Consider the following 20,763-nt stretch of genomic DNA (forward strand, 5'->3'; position numbering starts at 1 on the left):
CCAGTCTTCTCGCAGGCAGGGCCTGTGAAGCTAAAATGTCCTTGACTTAGTATAAATATTACTTAGCAAGAACTCAGTGTGTCATCAACATTACTCTCGTACTATATCCAAAACACAGCATTTTACCAGCTACTAAGATGAAAATTAACTATCCCAGACAAAACAGGACAGCGGCTATTAATGAAACATCATCAGAAAGGAAGACCTCTAGGTTCCAACAGAGTCTGATCTTGGTCTGATTCTATTTACTTTTCCACTCTTGATCAGGTTATAGAAAGTAAGTTACACTCATCAAATTTCAGATAAAAGTAAGCTAAGAGGCACTGAAATTATTCAGGAGGAAAGAATTAAAATTGCAGAAGATCTTTGCAAATTGAAGAAAGTCTTAAAAAAAAAGTATGCTATTCAACAGAGACAAATGTAGGAGTCTGTATTTAAAAATAAATATCAAGTAAACAAAGGATGGGAAACAGTGATGGCAGATCTTAACAAAAGGACACAGGGGCTGTAAGAAATCAGAAAAACACATGAATCACCCACAACATGCTGTTCTGAAAATGGAAAACATCTCACTGGGATGCAGAAAGTGTAATAGAGCTTAAAAACACATAAAGTAATGGTTCTACTGTGTTATTCTGCCAGTACTGCACTTCAATATAGAGGTGAATCAGCTGGAGAAGGTCTAGAGAAGAACAATAAGAATTATTTAAGGTATAAAGTCTAAGTCCTATAGCAAAACACTGAAATATTTGGCCCCAGCAGGGCCATAGAGGGTAAAGAAAGCATGATAGTCTTGAAAGATGCAGAAAAGCTTTTTAAAGTTTTGTGCCAGTAGTGAATAAGGTGATAAAATATGATCTTAAATTGTCAAAAAGAAAGATTCACGTTATACTTCAGGAAAGTCTTCCTAAGAGTACAGACAATGAAGCAGTGCAACAGATTGCCTGGAAGGACTGTAAAGTGTTTCACACTGGAAGGGGATGGCCTAGATTATCTTGACAAGATGACTTCAAGCCATATTTATCAGTAGTTTATAACTATGTTCTTCCTTAAACAATACATACATACTTGCACAAAAGCATACATAAAACAGGTAAACAGAACACCTCAAAACTAAAAATAGAAAACCTGAGAAATAAATTTATTGTCAAGTAGGAAAATTTACACTATCGTCTTTCCAATTTTCATCCCTTTAAAGGCAAAGCCATTTATAAAAGTGTAAGCAGGGTATGGGCAAAATTAAGGGATTTTCCAAATATGAAACTACCTAGTCAGCATAGTCCTCACAGTATAAAAAAATCATCAACTTTTATTTGATTAGGACAGCTTGGGCTTCAGCCAGTAATAAAGTTGTAAAAACCCTCCCTTTTTCTTTAAAGAAAAGCAAAATAACAGAATTTATCAAATTCACATATGCATAGCTTGTACTTATATACCACAAATTAAGTGAATCTAATTATACAATAACTGCTGAACTGCTATACTCTTGTGATTTTTGTAATGATTTCAGGAGCCAACAGGGCAGGCTACATAATATCTGCAAATAAAATATCAATGAATGTATACAATAAAATAGCATAATTACACAGAAAAGAGCTACTGCATTACATACCTTTTAACCTCATACAAAGATGCATCACAATATGGAGATTTACAAAATATCGATAAACTTGCTGGTTACAACCCTGTTTATAACATTCCTAATTTGAGGAAACTTATTCAACATTTTGTGGCGAAGCTGCTGTGTCTTACCCAGTATTTTAAAAATTAGTAATCAGCTTTCAATTGATATTAAACCTAACTTCTGGCTGCTGTACCAAGAGGTGTTATATTCTGGTTACCTATTTCTAGACAAAAGCAATATATCAGCAACAAGTCTATTAGCAGTCTTTGATCTTTAAAACACAGCATTCAGAATAATATTGATGAAATACAGGACTGCAACTCAAGACACTGGAGTTTGATCCCTGTTTTTTTCAACCAGCTTTGCAGGCAGCCGTAGACAAACTATTTCACCTGTCTTTGCCAGCTTGCACCCACCATTAAAAACACAGTGGCCTCATTCATTAAGCACTCTGAACCCTATTTAAGTCATCTACCCACTTAAGCTTGCCTAAGGCATTGCAACTACTCCCAGGGAACCAGGTATGTAGCTAGAATAACAGCCTTCAATGCCACAAATAATTTTGCATGTCAGGATAAGAAGGTGATTTCAATCTGAGGCATAATTCTTCTGGTGATACACCTATCCCACGCTCCCTGCCAAACCATCTCAAACTAGAAAACTTGCGTGTGGATGTTTCTAGCTTCTAGTGTGATCTCAGTCAATGGTATGGCAGTATGCTAGTGACTTAAAAATCTAACGGTTGTCTGAGAGATCAGACAGGGTTTATCCTTTGAGATGTACTGAATAGAAAATCTGTATAAAAGGTAGGTGCTATCAGTACTGCTATTCAGCTAGCAGTACTGCTACAACTGGTATGCCTCTGAATCCCAGAGGGAACAAAATGGAGCTTGGCTGAAATCAGTTTTTTTCTCCCTTTCTCATGAGGAAAAAAAGGAAGGACACAAATGACAGTTTTTATTCAGAAAGTACTTGGTATCAAGGAGTACCTGTTGTAACAGGACCCTGAGACTATTTCTTGTAACTGTCTCGCTGTGTATATTCAGGAACCTGAGAATCTACTGATGTGATTTCAGCTGCAAAGGCTTTCAACTTTCAAAAAAAAAATCTTTTTGGATTGCAGTCATTTAGTCATTAAACCTTTTTATCACCTTCAAGTTCAGCTGCAGCCAGGATAATAGTCTGGAGCTCAAGTCAGGAAAAATGAAGGAAAAAAAAAAAAGCTTGTCGGAGAGATGCATCAGAAAGAACATAGCCTGCAGGCATGCTTTATCATTTGAAGGGACTTCCCTACCTGTGCTGAAATGAAAATTTACAGCTGCAGGCTCCCATTGGATCTTTGTTTGTTAAATAAATGTGAGATAACCACAATTTTCTGACAGGGTAATTGCATATTTTACATTTGTATATGAACCTTGCCACAGTTGTCCATGCTCTTCCCACCTATCCTGAATTACTGTTCTACACTTGTTTCCCCATGGGGATTCCACAACACATTGCAGCTAGCGGAGAATGTGTTCTCCTGGTTACTCTGCAGTGTTTTTCACAGAACACAAACTGTACCTGCATTGCAAAATCTGCCTGACTCCCAATTGTTTTTTTGGGTGATGTTCTGATTTACACAGTTTGGATTAAGATTTGCCACACATACGCATGATCTCATTTTCTCTTCCCCTTTCTCTTTAGTACCAACATGATTACCGAAGTAATTCCGGGTGGGGTTAAATCCTGGGATCCCAGGCAATGTAAAAATAGATAACTTCATCATTTAAAAGTGAATTGCACAGCTTCTCTTTCTGGCATGTGGTCTACTTGAGCAGAATATTGATTGCACTTGATATCTTGTCAGTACAGACATGAGCTATCTGTTCTATTCATTTCATAAACAGTTTTAAATGGATACTGAAATGGATTTTACCAGTAAGACAGACCTATCTCATTAAAGCCACTGTAGCCCAGCTCTTGCCTGCTTAGTCCCAGATCTTCAAGGTCCATGCATTTAAATCCAGGTGGGCACTGATAACCTTCTTCCAGCTCTCTGGAACAGTGGGTGTCTGGGATAGCTAAATTATTCCAGGTTACGTTTCTGTGAAAAATAAAAAATTAAGACGTTACATAAACTCAGGCCACAGCAAAACAAAATACTTGAAAGAGAGAGGACTAAAGTAAAAAGTACATCAGCTCTCGTTTTTGCTATCTGATGTTCTTTGATATATGTTATTTTTATTAATTAGGCACTTACAGTAAATGGCAAGCTGACAGTCTCCTGAGACTTCAGCCTTATATAATGATAGTACATATACTAACAGCAGAAGTTTCATACTAATGCCTAGAGACCCCATCAAAAATGGAGACACTCCAAGACACAGAGGAGTTAACATTCAGCAACTCCAACTGCTCTTGAATGCAATTTGGACACTTACTGCTTCAGGCTTCTTTGCAAATCCTAGGAGTGTGTTCAATTGCAGTCAATACTGTGACTTTGACTTCCACAGACATTACCTGAGCTAGCTTTGACACTCTTTAAAAGGGTCACTGTGGATGACTTGTCAGCCACCTGAGTATGTTTTCAGCTTCTTGCATCTTGGTCAGGCCAGGTTTCCACCACAGATGGATAGTCACAGTCTCAGGCAAGAAGTTAAATCATTACATGTTCAGTGCAATTAATATTTAGGATAGAAACAGATTTAATTCACATTTAGGTCAGTCCAGTAATGATTTGGTAGAACAGGTGAAAAAATCTGAACTGGCTTGAACTGGTTCAAACTGATTTATGTTGGGGAAAACAGAAAGGTCATGAAGCAAGGGGCAGCACTGCAACACAGTGTGTTGGCCTGTTGGCCGTTTTTTACTGTTGACAGAGGCTGAGTATCACTAGTCTTCGCAGCTCCTCTGGCACCTGGGACTGAGCTGCTAGAGGCTCTCTCATGGTGCACTGCAATGGGAATACAGGTAGGTCCAGCACTAAGAAACATAGCAGCTAAAAGGAGAGGGAGGGCAAGTTTGTAGCTCCCTATCCTGTTAAATCTGTGTCTGTGACATGTATCCATAAAGATGGGTATCCGTGTATTCCCAAAATTGGGTAAGGAGCTCAGGCAGTTGACTCCTCGCAAGCATTTACAGCACCCAGTTAATAATCACAATACATAGTCCTTTGCCAAAACCAGACACTGGTCACCTCATTTCCCCAGACGTACTTTAAGAAGCAAACTTAGCAAACTGCCCCCTCCATCCTGAGCAGGTCTCTGTTTGGGTCTACAAAGCAACACAGCACAGCATTACAGTGCAGAATGTCATGCTGCTTGTGCTATTGGAGTCAGCTGGGTAAACCAAAGAGAAGAAATGTAATATGGCATAGCTCCAACTGCGCTGAACAGGCACAAGCAACATCCATTTTTTCCCTTGCTTGTACTCTCTCAACCAGCAAATGAAAATCCTGATTTTTGGTTCAGTCCTAGGGCAATTTCAAATCTGACTTGAAAAGCTAATCACGGTGAGTTCTGGTCTGAGAAAAAAACAGTCAATAGCATTTTCCATTCATGCTCAGGCTGATTTTTTCACAGCACAGACTTTTGATATAGAAACACCTAAAATGAATTTCTGAAAGTTACAAAGATGATCTTGTAGTAGTCACCCTATTATCCTGAGGCTTCAGACCAGTGTCTTAAAATTCATCAATTTAATTAACCTTGCTTGTCTACAGAAAAGGTAAAACATTTCAGTCTGCCCTTTAGTATCGTTCATATCCTATTTTTCATCTGAAAGTCCTCTTCTTTTAATCTAACTCACAGATGCATTTTGACAACTAAATTGGGTGAACAGAAGCTTTAATTATTTTTCTTGCTTTTATGCACTCCATGCGATAGCAATAGATTAGTCTAAATCTGTCAGTGTGAAACTAATGCTTCCTACAAAATTTTTCCTAGGCAATTATAAATGCAGAGAAATAACTGTAGTTGCACCCATCCTGTAGTCATTTCTTCATGATAACCAAGAGCCATACATTTCTCCATGGATGCACACACAGACATGTACAGTTCCAGCTGAAGTTTTAGAGAACATCCTGAAATTTAGCTACATGCATAACTAGAAAGACAGACAGATAGACAAGCATACCTGTACTCATTTCACTTCTTGTCAGCATGCTCAGCACATGTCACTCAAAGATTTAAAAATTAATCTGGGCACCTTAATTCTTTTATACTAGAGTATCCTAATTCATACCTGGTTGTATGCTTTAAGTACATTAGATTTATGATACTGCCATCTAAATGCCATTCTAATATATAGGATTATCATAAGACAACATTTTATGAATATTTGCAGAAATGAAAATTAATTCATTGGCTCAAGCAGATTCAGAACCCCGGCTACTGGTAGCTAATGAATTTTGCATTATGGTTTGCATTATAAAAACCCTCAGATCTAAGAGACTAGCTGTGTGACGTTATATTATTAAAAGTATTGCTGGCTCAATTGCTACAATGCAAAGCACTTAGAATAAGTGCTTCATTTAAACGTAGGTCATTTTTATATCACATCAAACATACTCCTGAAGAATTAAAGCTGCCTCCATGTACTAAGTATAATTGAGGCTAAAAAGGAAGAATCTGTGCTTACAGTAACTGTACCCATAGAGATACAGGCCTTTTCTGGACTAATGTAACTAGACAATTTGTGTTCTGCCTCAGGACAATAAATAAGCATAGACTAGTCTACATGGACTAAACAACAGTAGGTATCTAGTCTAGACGTGGCTAGAATATTATCAGATGTTTTCAATATAAGAGGTTTTAAATATTTTTATTCTTTCATAGGCCATACTCAACATCAACTAAGCACTGAGATACTGATTCAGCACATAACTAGCTTTAAGCATCTCAAAAGTTTGATTAGATGTGCTTAAATATCTTGCTGAATGGGATGCCTTGATAAAATTACAAATTCTTTCAACACGACCAAAGAAATAATTCATCCCAATAGACCAACTGAGTATTACTATGCAGAGATTCAATGTGTATGGAGTACAGCATCAACCCAACAGGTGAGCTGAGAAATTAGTTCTGCACAGGAATGCAACGGATGCAGAAAGAGATAATTGACTCCACATTGCTTGGTAAGAATCCTTCAACAGTAAGACTGTTGCAAAAGACTAAGATTGTTGCAGTAGTGTTACTCTGACATGTTTTTAACTTTCTGACTACATACATACATAAATGTACACCATAGGAAGAACCTGAATTTATGTGCCTTGGCAGTACACACGCCTGTTTTCCACGGTATCTGTAGCAAAACTGGTCTTTCAACCACTATGTGCTCATGTGAGCACAATCCCTCCTTGAGCATCATTTCTTTATTAGTACCATTATTCTATGAGAGGTTTTGACAACTTAATAGACAAATTACCCAAGGTAGCTCCTATCTTCCTCTTTTCTATTAGCTTGACTTTCTCTGCTGAAAATAGAAACTGAGAAAAAATGTGGTTTTTTTTTAATTCTGATATTCTATTAATTTTCTAAGATATCACCAGAAAGCTATTCAAAATTACCAATCTATTCATGTAGTTTCCAGATCCAGAAGATTACAGAAAAAATAAGAAGGATATCTATTGATAAGGTATTAAAAAATATTCCAAATTGTCAATTAGGTAAAGAAATCAGTAACTAAAAATTAATTAGCTGGAGCTGAAGGAGTTCCTGTATTAGTTGAAAGGAATCCTACGTCTGTCTCTGCACTAAAACCAGGCACTGCAGAGCTCCTGACTAAAGAACTACTGAATTGGTAAAAATACCACAGCACACATAAAATATGGCTGGTGGATCATGAAGCAAGTAGCCACTGTACAGCCTCCAAACAGGGAGCATTAACCGGGATCTCAAAGAAACTGGCACTGGGTTCTGTGCTATCCATTTTCATCAGTGACCAGGGGGACTGTGTGAATCCTGCTTCATCAAAATCACACAAAGCATATGCTGAAGGATGACAAAAGCCTTTGAGAACAGAGAAAGATTATGTAGTTCTGAAGAGCTTGAAGGTTACTCCCAGTCACTGTGATTTAATGTCAGGTAATGAATTCAGGAAGTGATAGAACCTAAATGCAAAATGGACACCGTTGTATAGAAAGTACTAATATAGAAATAGGCTTGGATCAGATGATTGGTAAGAGATAGATTTCTCTTTAAGATATCAAGTTTTTCTAGTTTCCTCTTCTGCTAGATGAATTTAGATGTCCAACTCTCAGCATGCAATCCATACCTATACATTTTTCTAAAAGAGGCTTCTGATTTGCCATATTGCCAGAACACAGCCAAAAGCACCCACCGAGTTAGAATTTAGCAATTAATCTAAAATAAATCCAGGGGACAGCACAGAGCTCCATGCTGCAGAGAAGTTCCTGAAGCTCAAATTAAATTGATTCTTGGCCAGGATTACTCAGTAAACATCTTCTGATGAAGTCAATACTGTGGTTCTACATGGACTTTAGACAAGTTACCTCATGAGTATTATTAATGCTCCTTTCTTACATTGTAGGTGAATGATAACTAATTCATTTGAATTTATTCTGAAAACCAGGCTGATCTGCTTCTCTGAAACACTTTTACTGCACCATTCCAGACAATTACTATAGCCCATGAACATTTTTTTAAGCTTTCAATTCTATATTATAACTGTATTTTATGAAATGAGATGCAATTTACAAGCTGAATTCACAGTGGGAAAACAAGGTCAGCTGTGTTATGAGCATCCTGATTTTAACAATGTTTTTGGAGCTTTCTTTGAAGTTCCAAAATGTAAGTACACAATACGTAGAGACTGGCAGATAAATGATAATGGAACCTCTCAGGTAACACATCTTGTATAGCAAATACCAATTTCTAGAGTAGCAAATACTAACTACTTTCTTGCTAATTTCTTACTAATACACTTAAACATAAAAAAGAACAGATTTTCATATCAAATGCAGAATAAGCTCTATTTAGTCACAAACACTTCGCACTCTAGATTTAAAGCTCCCTCCTGCAATTGAGTCCATGCAAATACCCAAGACTTGTAATTCAATTTGATTCTCCTCACACAGATTGCTAGTGCCATTTGGGATGCCTGATGCTAACCCTCTTAACATTTAGATGCTGATCTAGGAGGTCGGAGGTCTCTGTAGGTCCTGTGCCACACCTGAGAGCCCTGTGTCATGCCTGAGTGTCTTGGGTACATTAGTTATTTTAAGTAGCACTAAATGCCTACACATGGATAACTGCATTAGGCCCTTCAAGTTAAAAAAATGACAGTTCCCATGGTCAGTAAGTCATCAGCCTTAGTTTGCTTTCCCCTTATACCACTGCACAGTTTTAGAGCACAGAGCCTCATTTTCCAATCCAGAGACTTTCCCTGAAGAAAATTTACAGAAATTAAAAGGAAAAAAAAAAGAAAGGAAAAAAAAAAAGAGATGCCTGACATACACATGAGTAATATACCAATAAAAATCAGGAAATCTGAGATGTTCCTGTGAGGACATTATACTGGTAACATTGTGCAGAAGGGGAGTTTTAAATAACTTTTCTGTTTAGAATGTGTCCTCTTAAAAGTTCAGATAGCTTATGTGAACAACTATACAGCTGCCAATATCATTAGGTAGTTAAAAATATTCTTTTCATATTCCAAGACTTCAGAGACTCTTGAAATTTAAAAGATAGGAAGCCTAGATGGAAAAGTGCTTGCTTTTTATCTCACTCCTCGTAAAAAGTAAAAGGCAGGAAAAGGGTTAACATTTATTTGTCATTTGGTAATCATGAAAGCAGTCTAAGCACCTGGGCAAATCTTCTTTCATTTGTCCTTTTAAAAGTCTTTTATTCCCAAATCTGTATCTTAATTCTTACTGTGCCAATCCAATCAAGTCTGTTTTCTCCAGTGGGAAGCTCTGAACACAACTCCTATTAACAGCCGGTTCCTAGACTACTTCCTTATACTACTGCTATTTTTACAGAAAGACCTAACAATAACAACAGCTGCTCCTGCACAGTTGTTAGAATAATAATATTGTGTTATAATAATTATAAGGATTTTGTTTCTATAATGAATTTTTTATTGATTATTTTCATAATTATTACCACATTATGACCTCATCTTAACAAGGGAGATATTAATATATAAATCAGTAATACTGGTATTTCTAAAACTTGCAGTAGCAGTTTATCATTATTATTGGGTATATTTTTTTCTAAGTGTACAGACTGTCATCTAACTTGCCTGCCACTGAGGTCAGACACATATATATCTGTTAACTCTGGTGAAAAAGAGTCATACTGTAACGGAGTTAGAATCATAATAGATTCATAGGATGGTTTGAGGTTGGAAGGGACCTTATATATCACATAGTTCCAACACCCCGCCATGGGCAGGGACACTTTCCACTAGACCAGGTTGCTCAAAGCCCCATCCAACCTGGCCTTGAACACTTTCAGGGATGGGGCATCCACAGCTTCTCTGGGCAAACTGTTCCAGTGCCTCACCACCCTCACAGTGAAGAATTTCTTTCTAGTATCTAATCTAAACCCACCCTCTTTCAGTTTAAAGCCATTACCCCTTGTCCTACCACTACATGTCCTTCTGAAAAGTCCCTCCCCAGATTTTTGGTAGGCCCCCTTTAGGTACTGGAAGGTGCTATAAGGTCTCTCTGGAGCCTTCTCTTCTCCAGGCTGAACAACCCCAGCTCTCTCAGCCTGTCTTCATAGGAGACGTGCTCCAGCCCTCTGATCATCTTCATGGGCCTCCTCCGGACTCACTCCAACAGGTCCACGTCACTCTTCTGTTGGGGGCCCCAGAGCTGAACGCAGTGCTCCAGGTGGGGTCTCACAGGAGCAGAGGGGGAGAATCACCTTCCTTGACTTGCTGGCCACAGTGCTTCTGATGCAGCCCAGGGCACGCTTGGCTTTCTGGGCTGCAAGTGCACATTGCTGGGCCATCTTGAGCTTCTCCTCAAGCAGCACTTCCAGGGCTTTCTCCTCAAGGCTGCTCTCAATCCATTCTCTGTCCAGCCTGTGTTTGTGCTTGGGATTGCCCCAACCCATGTTCAGGGCCTTGCACTTGGCCTTGTTGAACTTTATGAGGTTTGCATGGGCCCACCTCTCAAGCCTGTCAAGGCCCCTCTGGATGGTGTCCCTTCCCTCCAGGGTATTGACTGTACCACAGAGCTTGGTGTTGTCAGCAAACTTGCTGAGTGTGCACTCAATCCCACTGTCCATGTCACTGACAAAGATGTTAAAGAGTACTGTTCCCAATACTGACCCTGAGGAATGCCGCTCGTCACTGGTCTCCACTTGGATAACGAGCCATTGACTGCAACTCTTTTGAGTGTGACCATCCAGCTGATTCCATATCCACTGGGTGGTCCATCCATGAAACCCATGTCTCTCCAATTTAGAGTCAAGGTGTCATGCGGCACAATGTCACATGCTTTGTGCAAGTCCAGGTATTATTTCCATTGATCTGTCTTTTAATTTGTACAGAATGAGATTGCAACTTAGGACAATGCTGCTGCCAGAGTCATTACAGGTTGCAGATAATCTAGTAACAGTATCATCCAAAATCACTGGTGATAGTCAAATTTCAGAGAGTATGACTGTGGCTTAAGAATTACAAATATTTCTAGGAATAAGTCTTCCTTTGATATTTTATGATCTTGGCATTCCCAAAGGTCATTTTTAAATGTAATGTTTTACTTTTAGACAAACTTAGGTCTAAAGTTATTATGTACCATACTTACAGAATCAGTTTCCTGGTTTTAATCTAGAAAAAAGATCTGTTTTATCTTTCAAACTGTCAGTGTGAAAACTTCATCCATATTTAATGTTTCTCATAATTACATCTGTAATTATAACTATAAAGCTTTCAAACCTTTCCAGTAACAGATTGTCTCTAATATCTATTTATTATTTTTATCACGTTAAAAGATAAGATAGGGCATGCTTAAAGGACTCATGACTTTAGGAACACAACAAACAAAGCTTAATGTTTGGCAACATCCCATATTTTACATTTTAACTTGGCAAACACAGATTTCACTACCCAAGAATTAGTAACTGAAGAGAATATCAAATAGCATCTGCTAGGGATAATTATATTCAAATCAACAGGCCAAAATAACTGAGGGCATCTCTCATCTCTTCTATTGATTTTTAATAAATCTTGAAATAGCAGAGAAGTTCCAGAAGAATGCTAATGTGCCATTAATTTTTAAAGAACAATCAGCACAACTGGTTTGCCTGACATCAACCAAGACAAAAGAAAGAGTGAGCTGATACAAAATCTGATTGCTAAAGAGTGAAAGCATGAATGTCGTTAAAGGCAGGGAGTACGGATTTAGCGAAAATAATTCTCATCATACCAACATGATTTTAGTAAGGTTAGAGATCTGTCCAATAAAACTGCCTAGTTTAAACTTTGTAAAGCAATTCATTCAATAACATATGACCGATTAAAAAGTTGGCAATACATAACATCAACAAAGCACATGCTAAATGGGCTGAAAACTGATTAACTGACATGTCAGTAAAATACTTGCCAGGGAAACCATTATCATGATCTACTGTAATCAATGAGGGAGAAACAGGTATAAAATCAAGAGTAAGGATAGAATCGTAAGTAATAGTGAGGACAGGGCAGTCTGACAAGTTATCAGGATCATTTGGTTGCCTGGATACAATAAAACAAAATGTGCTTTAATACAGCCAAATGCAGTTATAGAGTTAGGATCACTGAAGGCAAACCCTATGGCCTATGGAATAAAGGGGATAATGGAAATACTGTATTATTGCATACAGAAGTTACGTGACAGTTTGAAATGCGAGGATAGAATAGGGCATCCTCCCATATTTGTCCCAATAACTGGGAAGAAAGAGCCAGTGCTTTCCCAGACTGTACAAGCAGAACAATAATAAATTAATGTCCCTCTCTGTATGACACTCATGCAAATTATGATTAATATTACATATAGGGATTTTGCTTGTACTTTTTTAAGTATTTGAAAAATTGAGGAAATCATACAAAAACATGAAAATGAGAACACTGGAGAACACGCTTTGCAGTAAGAGACTTAAAGAGCTAAATAATATTAGTTTATTAAAAAGAAAGGTGCCTCAATTGCTGTGTGTAAGTGGATTCACACAGAGAAAATACCAAGAATTAAGGTTCTGTGTAATGTAGCATTAAAAAGTATAACAAGAATAGAAAGCTAACAGTTGAAGCCAGACAAATTAAGATAATGAATTAGGAACATTATTTTTTACCACTGAAATAATTTTTGGTATAAACAAAAAGTTCCCTTGCTTATGAATTGGTCTTCTGCCAACTAATCTGGAGTCAAATGCAAGCTATAAGGTTTCATAGAGGGGAAACAATACGAAGTCTGACTAGATGATCCAATTTTTTCTTCTGACTTTAAATTCAATATATAGATACTGTAAAAATTTACTACTGCTAATATATTGTCTTTCAATATACTTGCATCAAGGAACATAGGTTTTTGTATCTTACTATTCAGTTCAGATCTTTTAGTCATTATTTATATGTTCAGTTTCAGGTTTTAGTATTGGGGGTTTTGACAGTTTTCACAGTCCTCTAGTGTCTAACATCGAGCCTTTGTGAGCAGAACTTGGAGATTCTTACGTTTTTGGTCAGGTTTTCAAGAAGAAAATTATTTACATGTTTACTCAACAAATAAATCAAGTACTGGTCTTAGTCTCTCTCTCCTCCCACTGGTACTTAGTAATAAGGCATGATTAAATCAGACTGCCTATTACATAAGGCAGTAATACTACATCAAGTTTGATTTGATTTTGATTGTAGCTCTTCTTCATTCCATACATGACCTAAGTTATGGTCTACAAAATGTGCCTTTGACGTACCATCTATTCCTACTCCCTGCACAGGAATTTTGAAGAGATTCAATTAAATCACCAACCTTATTTCACACTTGGGGATGCAAAAATTCAAAGACCCAGCATCTCTTAGCTGAATCACTTGAAGGTGCTGCACAATAAAAGGCTGCAGCTCTGGTGTCCTGACCTATCCACCTCATTTTAGGCAATGAAAGCAAAGAGAAATACATCTCCAGAGGTCTGGAGTTTGGCGGGTTCAGCCACTCCTGAAGCACCTTTCTCTCTCTGCTAGCCATAGAGGGAATTCAAGGAATTTAGGTTGGGAACACAGATGCTAACATCAAAACCAGATGACTCTGTACTCATGGCTGATCGCTTATGTCGCACAAAGCCAATGCTGTCAATGTCCAAATGAAAACAGGATGCTTGCAGCTACTTAACAGTTTTGACAATCTGTGGGTTTGATCACTAGTTACTGGCATTAGAGGAAATTAAAATCAAATCACTCTGTCATTACCCTGCAGAGTAACAAAGCCACAGAAGTTAACTACAGAAAAATGAGTAAAAGAAGAAATCTTTCCTATGGACAGTGCTGGAATGTACATCGAGGCACTAGAAAGCAAAGCTCCAAGAAGAAAATTTTCAGAAGTTCCAGTATCGATTTGTTCTTAAAGTAGTGCACATGATCAGTACTAGTTTGAGATTTTGTCAAATACCACATGGCATAACAACTCTATGACAGTCCAGTTTTGTGACTGCTACAATCAGTCATGAAGGAGCTGAATTCAAATAGCAATTGCATATGTATGATAATTCAAGACTTGTTTCACAGGAATCAAACCAACATGAATTAATGGCATTTGCACAATGGAGAAGGCTGTCATTGTAAGTGCTAATACATGGGAAATAAACGGTAAGAGTTAAAAACAAATCTAGCTAGCTTGCCCAAATCTGCATTTCACTGAAGTGTATCAAATTAGACTTATTTACACATTAAGTGATCTCACACCTATAGTACCTATTACAATCCAATAAAGTATTTCCTTAGAGAATTTAAAAGAAACTGAAAAATGCCTCAGTTGTCTTTTAAATTGCAAGGACATGAAATGAAATATATGAAAAAAACTAATCTGAAAACTGCATCCATTTTGATTTTAAAGTATGTTCAGGATCACTTAAAAAAAAAAAATGTTTGCATATCAGACTTACCTGGAATAAATATAGAAAAATTCCTAAGTAGTTGTCTACCAACTATAGGAAAAACACAAAGTCACTAAACTGGATTGTAGGAATTGAAAATCATAAGCCTGAAGTTCAGCTGGGAATCACTTCCATCATAGCTCACAAGCACTTTTGGACCCATCACCCACAACAGCAGAGTTAGCTATCAGTGAGCAGGGGAGGTTTTCAAGGCTCTCCCTATGGGACCGCCACAACACACAGTTTTATCTGAACAAACTTTCTGTTTAGGCACCAGACAGGGTAATCCTCAGTATCATAAAAATACTGCCCTGAATCCAAATCTGAACTATATGCAAAACAAATTCCTTCCTAAAGCTTGTGTTGCAGAGACCATACACAAGATACCATCACCAAATGCATTGATACAGGCCAGTCACTAATCTAACACCTGAAGTGGCAGGAGATGCAGCTCTTAGCATAGCAAAAGAAAGGGGCTGCTATCACTGAACACCTAAGAAAAAAATTTCAACATCATCCAGCTAGCTCTGAATGGAAACTATTTAGCATCTGATGACTGGCCGTTTGACTGGCCAGTTCCATTTGGTGGAACTGGCTGTTGCATCATTGTACCTAAGAGAAAGCAACTTGATTGCTATTTTTATCTGGTGAAAGGGCTTCACTGACAGCATATTAAAGAGAATAATACTGTTAAAATATGCAGCTTTAGACCTCCAGGTAAGATCAAATGATTTTGTCGATAAAAGATTTGAAATATTCCTGGGGCTCTAAGAAACCCAAATGTAAGAGCCCAAACTGGTCTAGCCTTCAAGCCTATAGGCTACATCTAGCCCAAGAGAGAAAACTAAATGAGCCACTGATAGTCTGTAACCAAAGCTTTTTCTTCAAATACCAGCTGAAGAGCCCTTCTCATTAACCTGCCAGGTAGGAGGTGTATAATGCCTCTATGTTGTCTGATACCACAATTTATACATTTTAACAAGAGCATAATTCTGTTGATCTCTGTTCATCCATTATGCTCCCAAATAATTTTATGAACTATCTCCTAAACAGTCATTCACAATGTTGTATTTATACAGTTCATTTTTACTAAGTGCGGTATATCTCCCTGCTGACTTTCATCCAATTTTTTCAGAGCCTGTCTTCAATTTCTCAAGATAATTTTCATCCTAATATTGCCTTCCAAAATGTCTGCAGTCCCTCTCAACCTCATGTCATCCTCAGTGCAGTAAGTATATTCTATCTGCCACCATCCAGAATGTTAATGAAAACTCCAATAGCACATTCTGGCAATGAGCCATTAATATCAACTCACTATGTTTTCCAGGCAGTTTTGCAACTATTCAATGATTATTTCCACCTTAACCACCTTTCTCCTGCCACCTTACAAAAAAGCCCTGCAAGGCTGTTACAGAGCCTTCCAAAAATAAAGACACCATCCACTCTTCTCTCCAATTCACATGGCTGTTACCCTGTCATAGATAATTATATTGGTTTGACATGGTTTATTCTTGACAAATCCATATTAGCTGCTACTTACATCTTTGTTATCTTCCAGCGGCTTACAAATTTTTGTTTGTTTATTCACTGTAGAATTCTTTCAGAGATTGAAGTTAAGCTTACCAGTATTCCAGCTGTAACTCCCTGGCTTTTCTTGCCCTGTCTCATCCCTTCCTCCTTTTTAAACTGCTGTTTTCCTGCCTCCCAGCTCCTCACCCACCCTTCACAAGCTCTCAGAAATAATGAAATAGCTGAGATGATAGCTTCAGTCTGCTCACAAGCACCTCAGGATGAATATTCCAGCATTTCCCTGACCTTTTTGAATTGCAGTAATCCAAAGGACTGGGACAGGAATCAAATGGAGATGTCACATTCAGCTTCCAGAAAGCAGTACAAAAATGAACAGTCACCTGGTTTTCAAAATAACATACCAGATAGATCACTCACCGAAACAGAGCTGAAGCCTCTTTTAGAACTTCTTCCTATTTCCTGTAACTGCTTGCATATCTAGAAGTGACCCTCGCAGCATGTCCAGGCTAAGGGAGATGCTCAGTGGTAACTGCTGTCTAACCTGTAAATGTCAGGGCATCCACAGCCTTCTCCATTGGTTGTCTGGCTTCTTGCAATACAAAGAACAGAACTTCCCAGCTTCCCTTCTGTTTAATAAAGTAAACAGCACCCAATCATCCATCTGGTGGATTCAGTGGAGATCACTGGTAGAATTCTGTTTGTCTAATGATATCTGGCCTTTCCTTTAATTTTATAATATACTGGAGGATGTCCTGACTTTTGGCATCCTGGCCTCCTGCAGGTCTCCTGTGGAAAGTTCAGTACTCACCAGGCCTCAATTCTGTACACCGATTATAAGGTAAAAATCTTGTGGATAAATATAAAACTTTCCCTACAGCAAAAAGGAGATGTGGTAGTTAAGTTATTCAATGTTTACTGTATAAATACAAATTCTTGTATTTATAGTCAGCCAATTTCACAAGAATCCATAAAATCCACTCCAACTTACTCAAAAGGACTTATTAGCCAAATGAAAGAAAGCCTATAAAGGTTGGCAGGCTGAGCAGAAGTTCAATAAACTTTGATGTCTCCACTGGGACAAAGCATTGTGTAAAAACGGTTCCAAATCTTAATACAGGTAAGCATGTGTCATTACTGAGCCACCATGCAGTGAGGCTATTGAGTTCCCATCACTTTATCCTAGACCTTCACTAAAAGGTCACCTTCTCGCTCAAAATGGAGCTAGACAAGCAAAACAATGGAAAGCCTGTGTGAAATGATCAGAGCCTAACAGCTTTGGATAACTGTCTATACAACAATTGCAGACAAAATTAGGATTTTTGCTCAGAAATCACATGCCCTCTGAAAGTGAGGAGAGCCCTACTCCTGCCTGAATATCACTTCCCTTCAGTACTAATACTGGCCATCACCTCAGCACTCTCTCCCACTCTTTTGACAGGATCCCATGTGGACTGAATTACTTCCCTTTTAGACTGATGCTGTCTTTTTCTTGATTTTGGTTGGGGTCTAAACAACATCTGACCTGGAAAAGTAGTATTTCTTCCATTTCTCCTCTCCTTGAGGAGTTTATACTAGAGACACAGCATCATTAAGAGAGATTGTGAATAAAACCCAAGGGCATATTAAAGAAGTGCTGGCTGTTCAACTAGTACCAATAAATTAATATGCTCTGTTAGAGAAGTCCTGTTACATTGATTTTTCAGTCATGATCTTTGATTTCTTCCCTTTCTTAGAAATCCAATTACTCATTCTTATTTTCCCATTGGTAAGACAGTATCTCGAATCCCTTTGTTCTTTTTAATCATATTTATTTCCTCTATTAGATATTGCAGTGAACTTTCAGCTCCAGAGTCTTTGAAGCTGTTTTCTGACATTTTTGGGTCCTATCAATGGACAGATGGAAAGATGGCCAAGAACCCATTAGATCTTTCTATTACTTGGTAATTATTTTTCTTATCTATTTTCCTGGGCAGTTCCTACTTTAAAAAAGAAAACTGGCAAAGAAGGATTTAAAATTGACTGCCATGGTGACAGGGCAGACAGGTCTACAGAAATACCCAGTCTATACCTTACTGCAAGCATTAAGAAAAGGCCCTTAAAGAATTACTTTGGAAGAAGAAATAGGTAAGTATTCCATTTTATGGCAGTTAGCCATATTAGCATTCTTTCTTTTGGTGAGGTTTCCCTTCCCTTAGCTCCAGTGCAGACTGAGAATTATAAAAGGAGAATTTACTGTTGTGGAATAAATATAATCTAATCGTGTATTTTTGTGTAGTCAAACACGTTGTGTAACAAAAATAAAGAAAACCCTCAGCAGCTAGTGTGTGAGGATTCCAACAGTCAGAACAATGGTTTGGAAATAATTTCTCTCCTGTCATTGTGGAAGTACCTTTTTGTATACTAGAGGAGTAAATTACAATAGATTGGGGAACACAACCTGTTTTCACCATATTTGTCCAATTCTTTGAAATTAACCTCAGCTATAACAAAACACCCTGTCAAGCTGCTTATAATGTATGGGCTTAACTAGATAATTGGAATATATATATATTATATTCCAACCATACTGCGTGTCTTTCAAACAACTGAAGAAGATCCATACTAAGGAAATCTATGTAATAAACCACTTATTGGCAGTAAATTTATACTAGTTGTACAAATCATCAGGGAAAAGCTGTGACAGCATAGTGGTAAAAAGATCAGTAATAATCACAAGAGAATACTGAGTGAGAAAATTGTCTAGGAAGACAATAGTGTTCCCCGTAGGGATAAAAAGTCTGGCAAAATAAAGAAGGTTATAAGAATGAGAGGAAAAAAGATTTATCATCAAACAACAGAAAAAACACACTTTTCAGCCTTTGGAAGGAAGTCAGATTTTGCTGGTTTCACAGACAGAACGAAAAACTCAGACTGCAGTTAGCTCACTTCAGTATTTCTGTTTGTCAGAGTTAACATTAGAAAATTACTGAGGAGGTGGAGAGACAGGAGGTCAGGCAGTGTGGGTGTAAAGAAGGATGGAAAGATAAAAGAACTTGCAGCAGTCAAAGAGGCAATGAGTGTCTGATGAGGCCGACACGTCCTTTCAAATAAAAAAAGAATAGCGAGATTTTAAGATGCCGTTTTCAAAAGACACTTCCCTCCCTTATAATAATAATTCAGAAGGCAGTAGACTTTAAAAGAGTGGTTTCTAAAATTTCTGAAATAGATGAAGTCTTGACCTCAATAATAAGATTTTAACCTTGCCACTTGCCATAGAATACTGCATAATATGAGGCAAATCACCTAAAATTAAAATTCTCACAGGTGGCCACTAATTGGATGCTTTTCATTTTCTAATCTTGACTTGGGAGCCTGGGATCTGGTTTGCAGAAATACTAAGTATTTACAGCTGTGGATCATTGAAAACTGAAGTTATTTAAGGCCAACTACAGCCAACTTTGGCCACTCTCCATTGCCTGGAGCAGAACCACCTCAGACATACAGACAGATTAAACTTCCGAGAGGAATGTTAAATCCTCATTATAAAGCTGAGAAACTGAACCTCAAAGACAAAAGTAAAATTTGTCTAGGCAATTTTCATGCTTTTGTGCTCTACTACTTCTCAGCTATTAAACTCTCCTGGATACTGAAGTGGTATGTCACCTCCTTTCTAACTACTTTTTGGACCAATGTCTGCCTCTAAATTGTCCTCTTTTGGCACCAGAACTGTTATTTCTTTCTCTGTATTTGTTTTCCCAACTCATAGTGTTATTTCTTATAAATTCTGCAGCCAGCTCTGTGAAGGTCAGCCCTAACCCATGTGAAGAGGGTACAGCCTAACTCCACCCAGAGCTTCTGCACTGCATTCTTCAAAAACTAGAAAAGGATTGGATATGTTTAAGTGTTCACAAGATATAACAATCAGTATTACAGACAAGAGAAAATAAGTGTTTTCAGAGCAGGAGTCAGTAGTATGCCAAAAGTAAGGTGTAAGTCCACGTGTCAAGCAACAATGGAAAAAATGCGTTGTTCTTTGCATGAGCATTATTCATCAGAATAAATCAGGCAGCACTTTTAGGGGAAAAGTGTTTTACAACGTAACTGTAGTCCTCATACACAACCATGGGAGCCATTTAAAGTTACAAGTCTGGTTTGGAGATGACAAAAGTGATTGATTACTTTCTGAAGGTGCCTATCCCAGGTACCTAAAAAGTCATTTAAATTAGTTTTCTAATTTTTAAACAGCTAAATATATATATACTTGATGCTACTGAAAGGAAAAGGAGTTACAGCTTGACATTCAACCTCATGTCTAAAATTTCCTTAATTCTGCATACTTGACTTTTTCAACATTAATCCACTTGAGACAGGTTTTTATTTTTATGTACTGTATATTTGTCCCTTTTAAGCTTTTCCTGTATTTCACCTTTTAAAAAACCTAAAATTGAGGTGTTTCCATAAACTTTTTTTTTTTTTTAATAATGCAGTATTCAAAGAGCAACCCATCACATGTAGATGAAGTAGACAAAAATTTTATGGGAAACCTTGAATTTATAA

The 20,763-nt window shown here is 37.7% G+C and overlaps 1 protein-coding gene across 3 annotated transcripts in view; it reads right to left on the minus strand.

The window, feature by feature from the left end:
- Positions 1 to 20,763, minus strand: part of NALCN (sodium leak channel, non-selective) — a 249,642-nt gene that overhangs the window by 191,084 nt on the left and 37,795 nt on the right. For all 3 annotated transcript variants that reach the window (XM_056328711.1, XM_056328710.1, XM_056328712.1), the window contains exon 7: positions 3,556 to 3,710. In XM_056328711.1, coding sequence (XP_056184686.1) covers positions 3,556 to 3,710 — 155 coding nt within the window. The remainder of the gene's footprint in view (positions 1 to 3,555; positions 3,711 to 20,763) is intronic.

The sequence above is a fragment of the Falco biarmicus genome, chromosome 2 (assembly GCF_023638135.1).
Source record: "Falco biarmicus isolate bFalBia1 chromosome 2, bFalBia1.pri, whole genome shotgun sequence".
Lineage (NCBI taxonomy): Eukaryota > Metazoa > Chordata > Aves > Falconiformes > Falconidae > Falco > Falco biarmicus.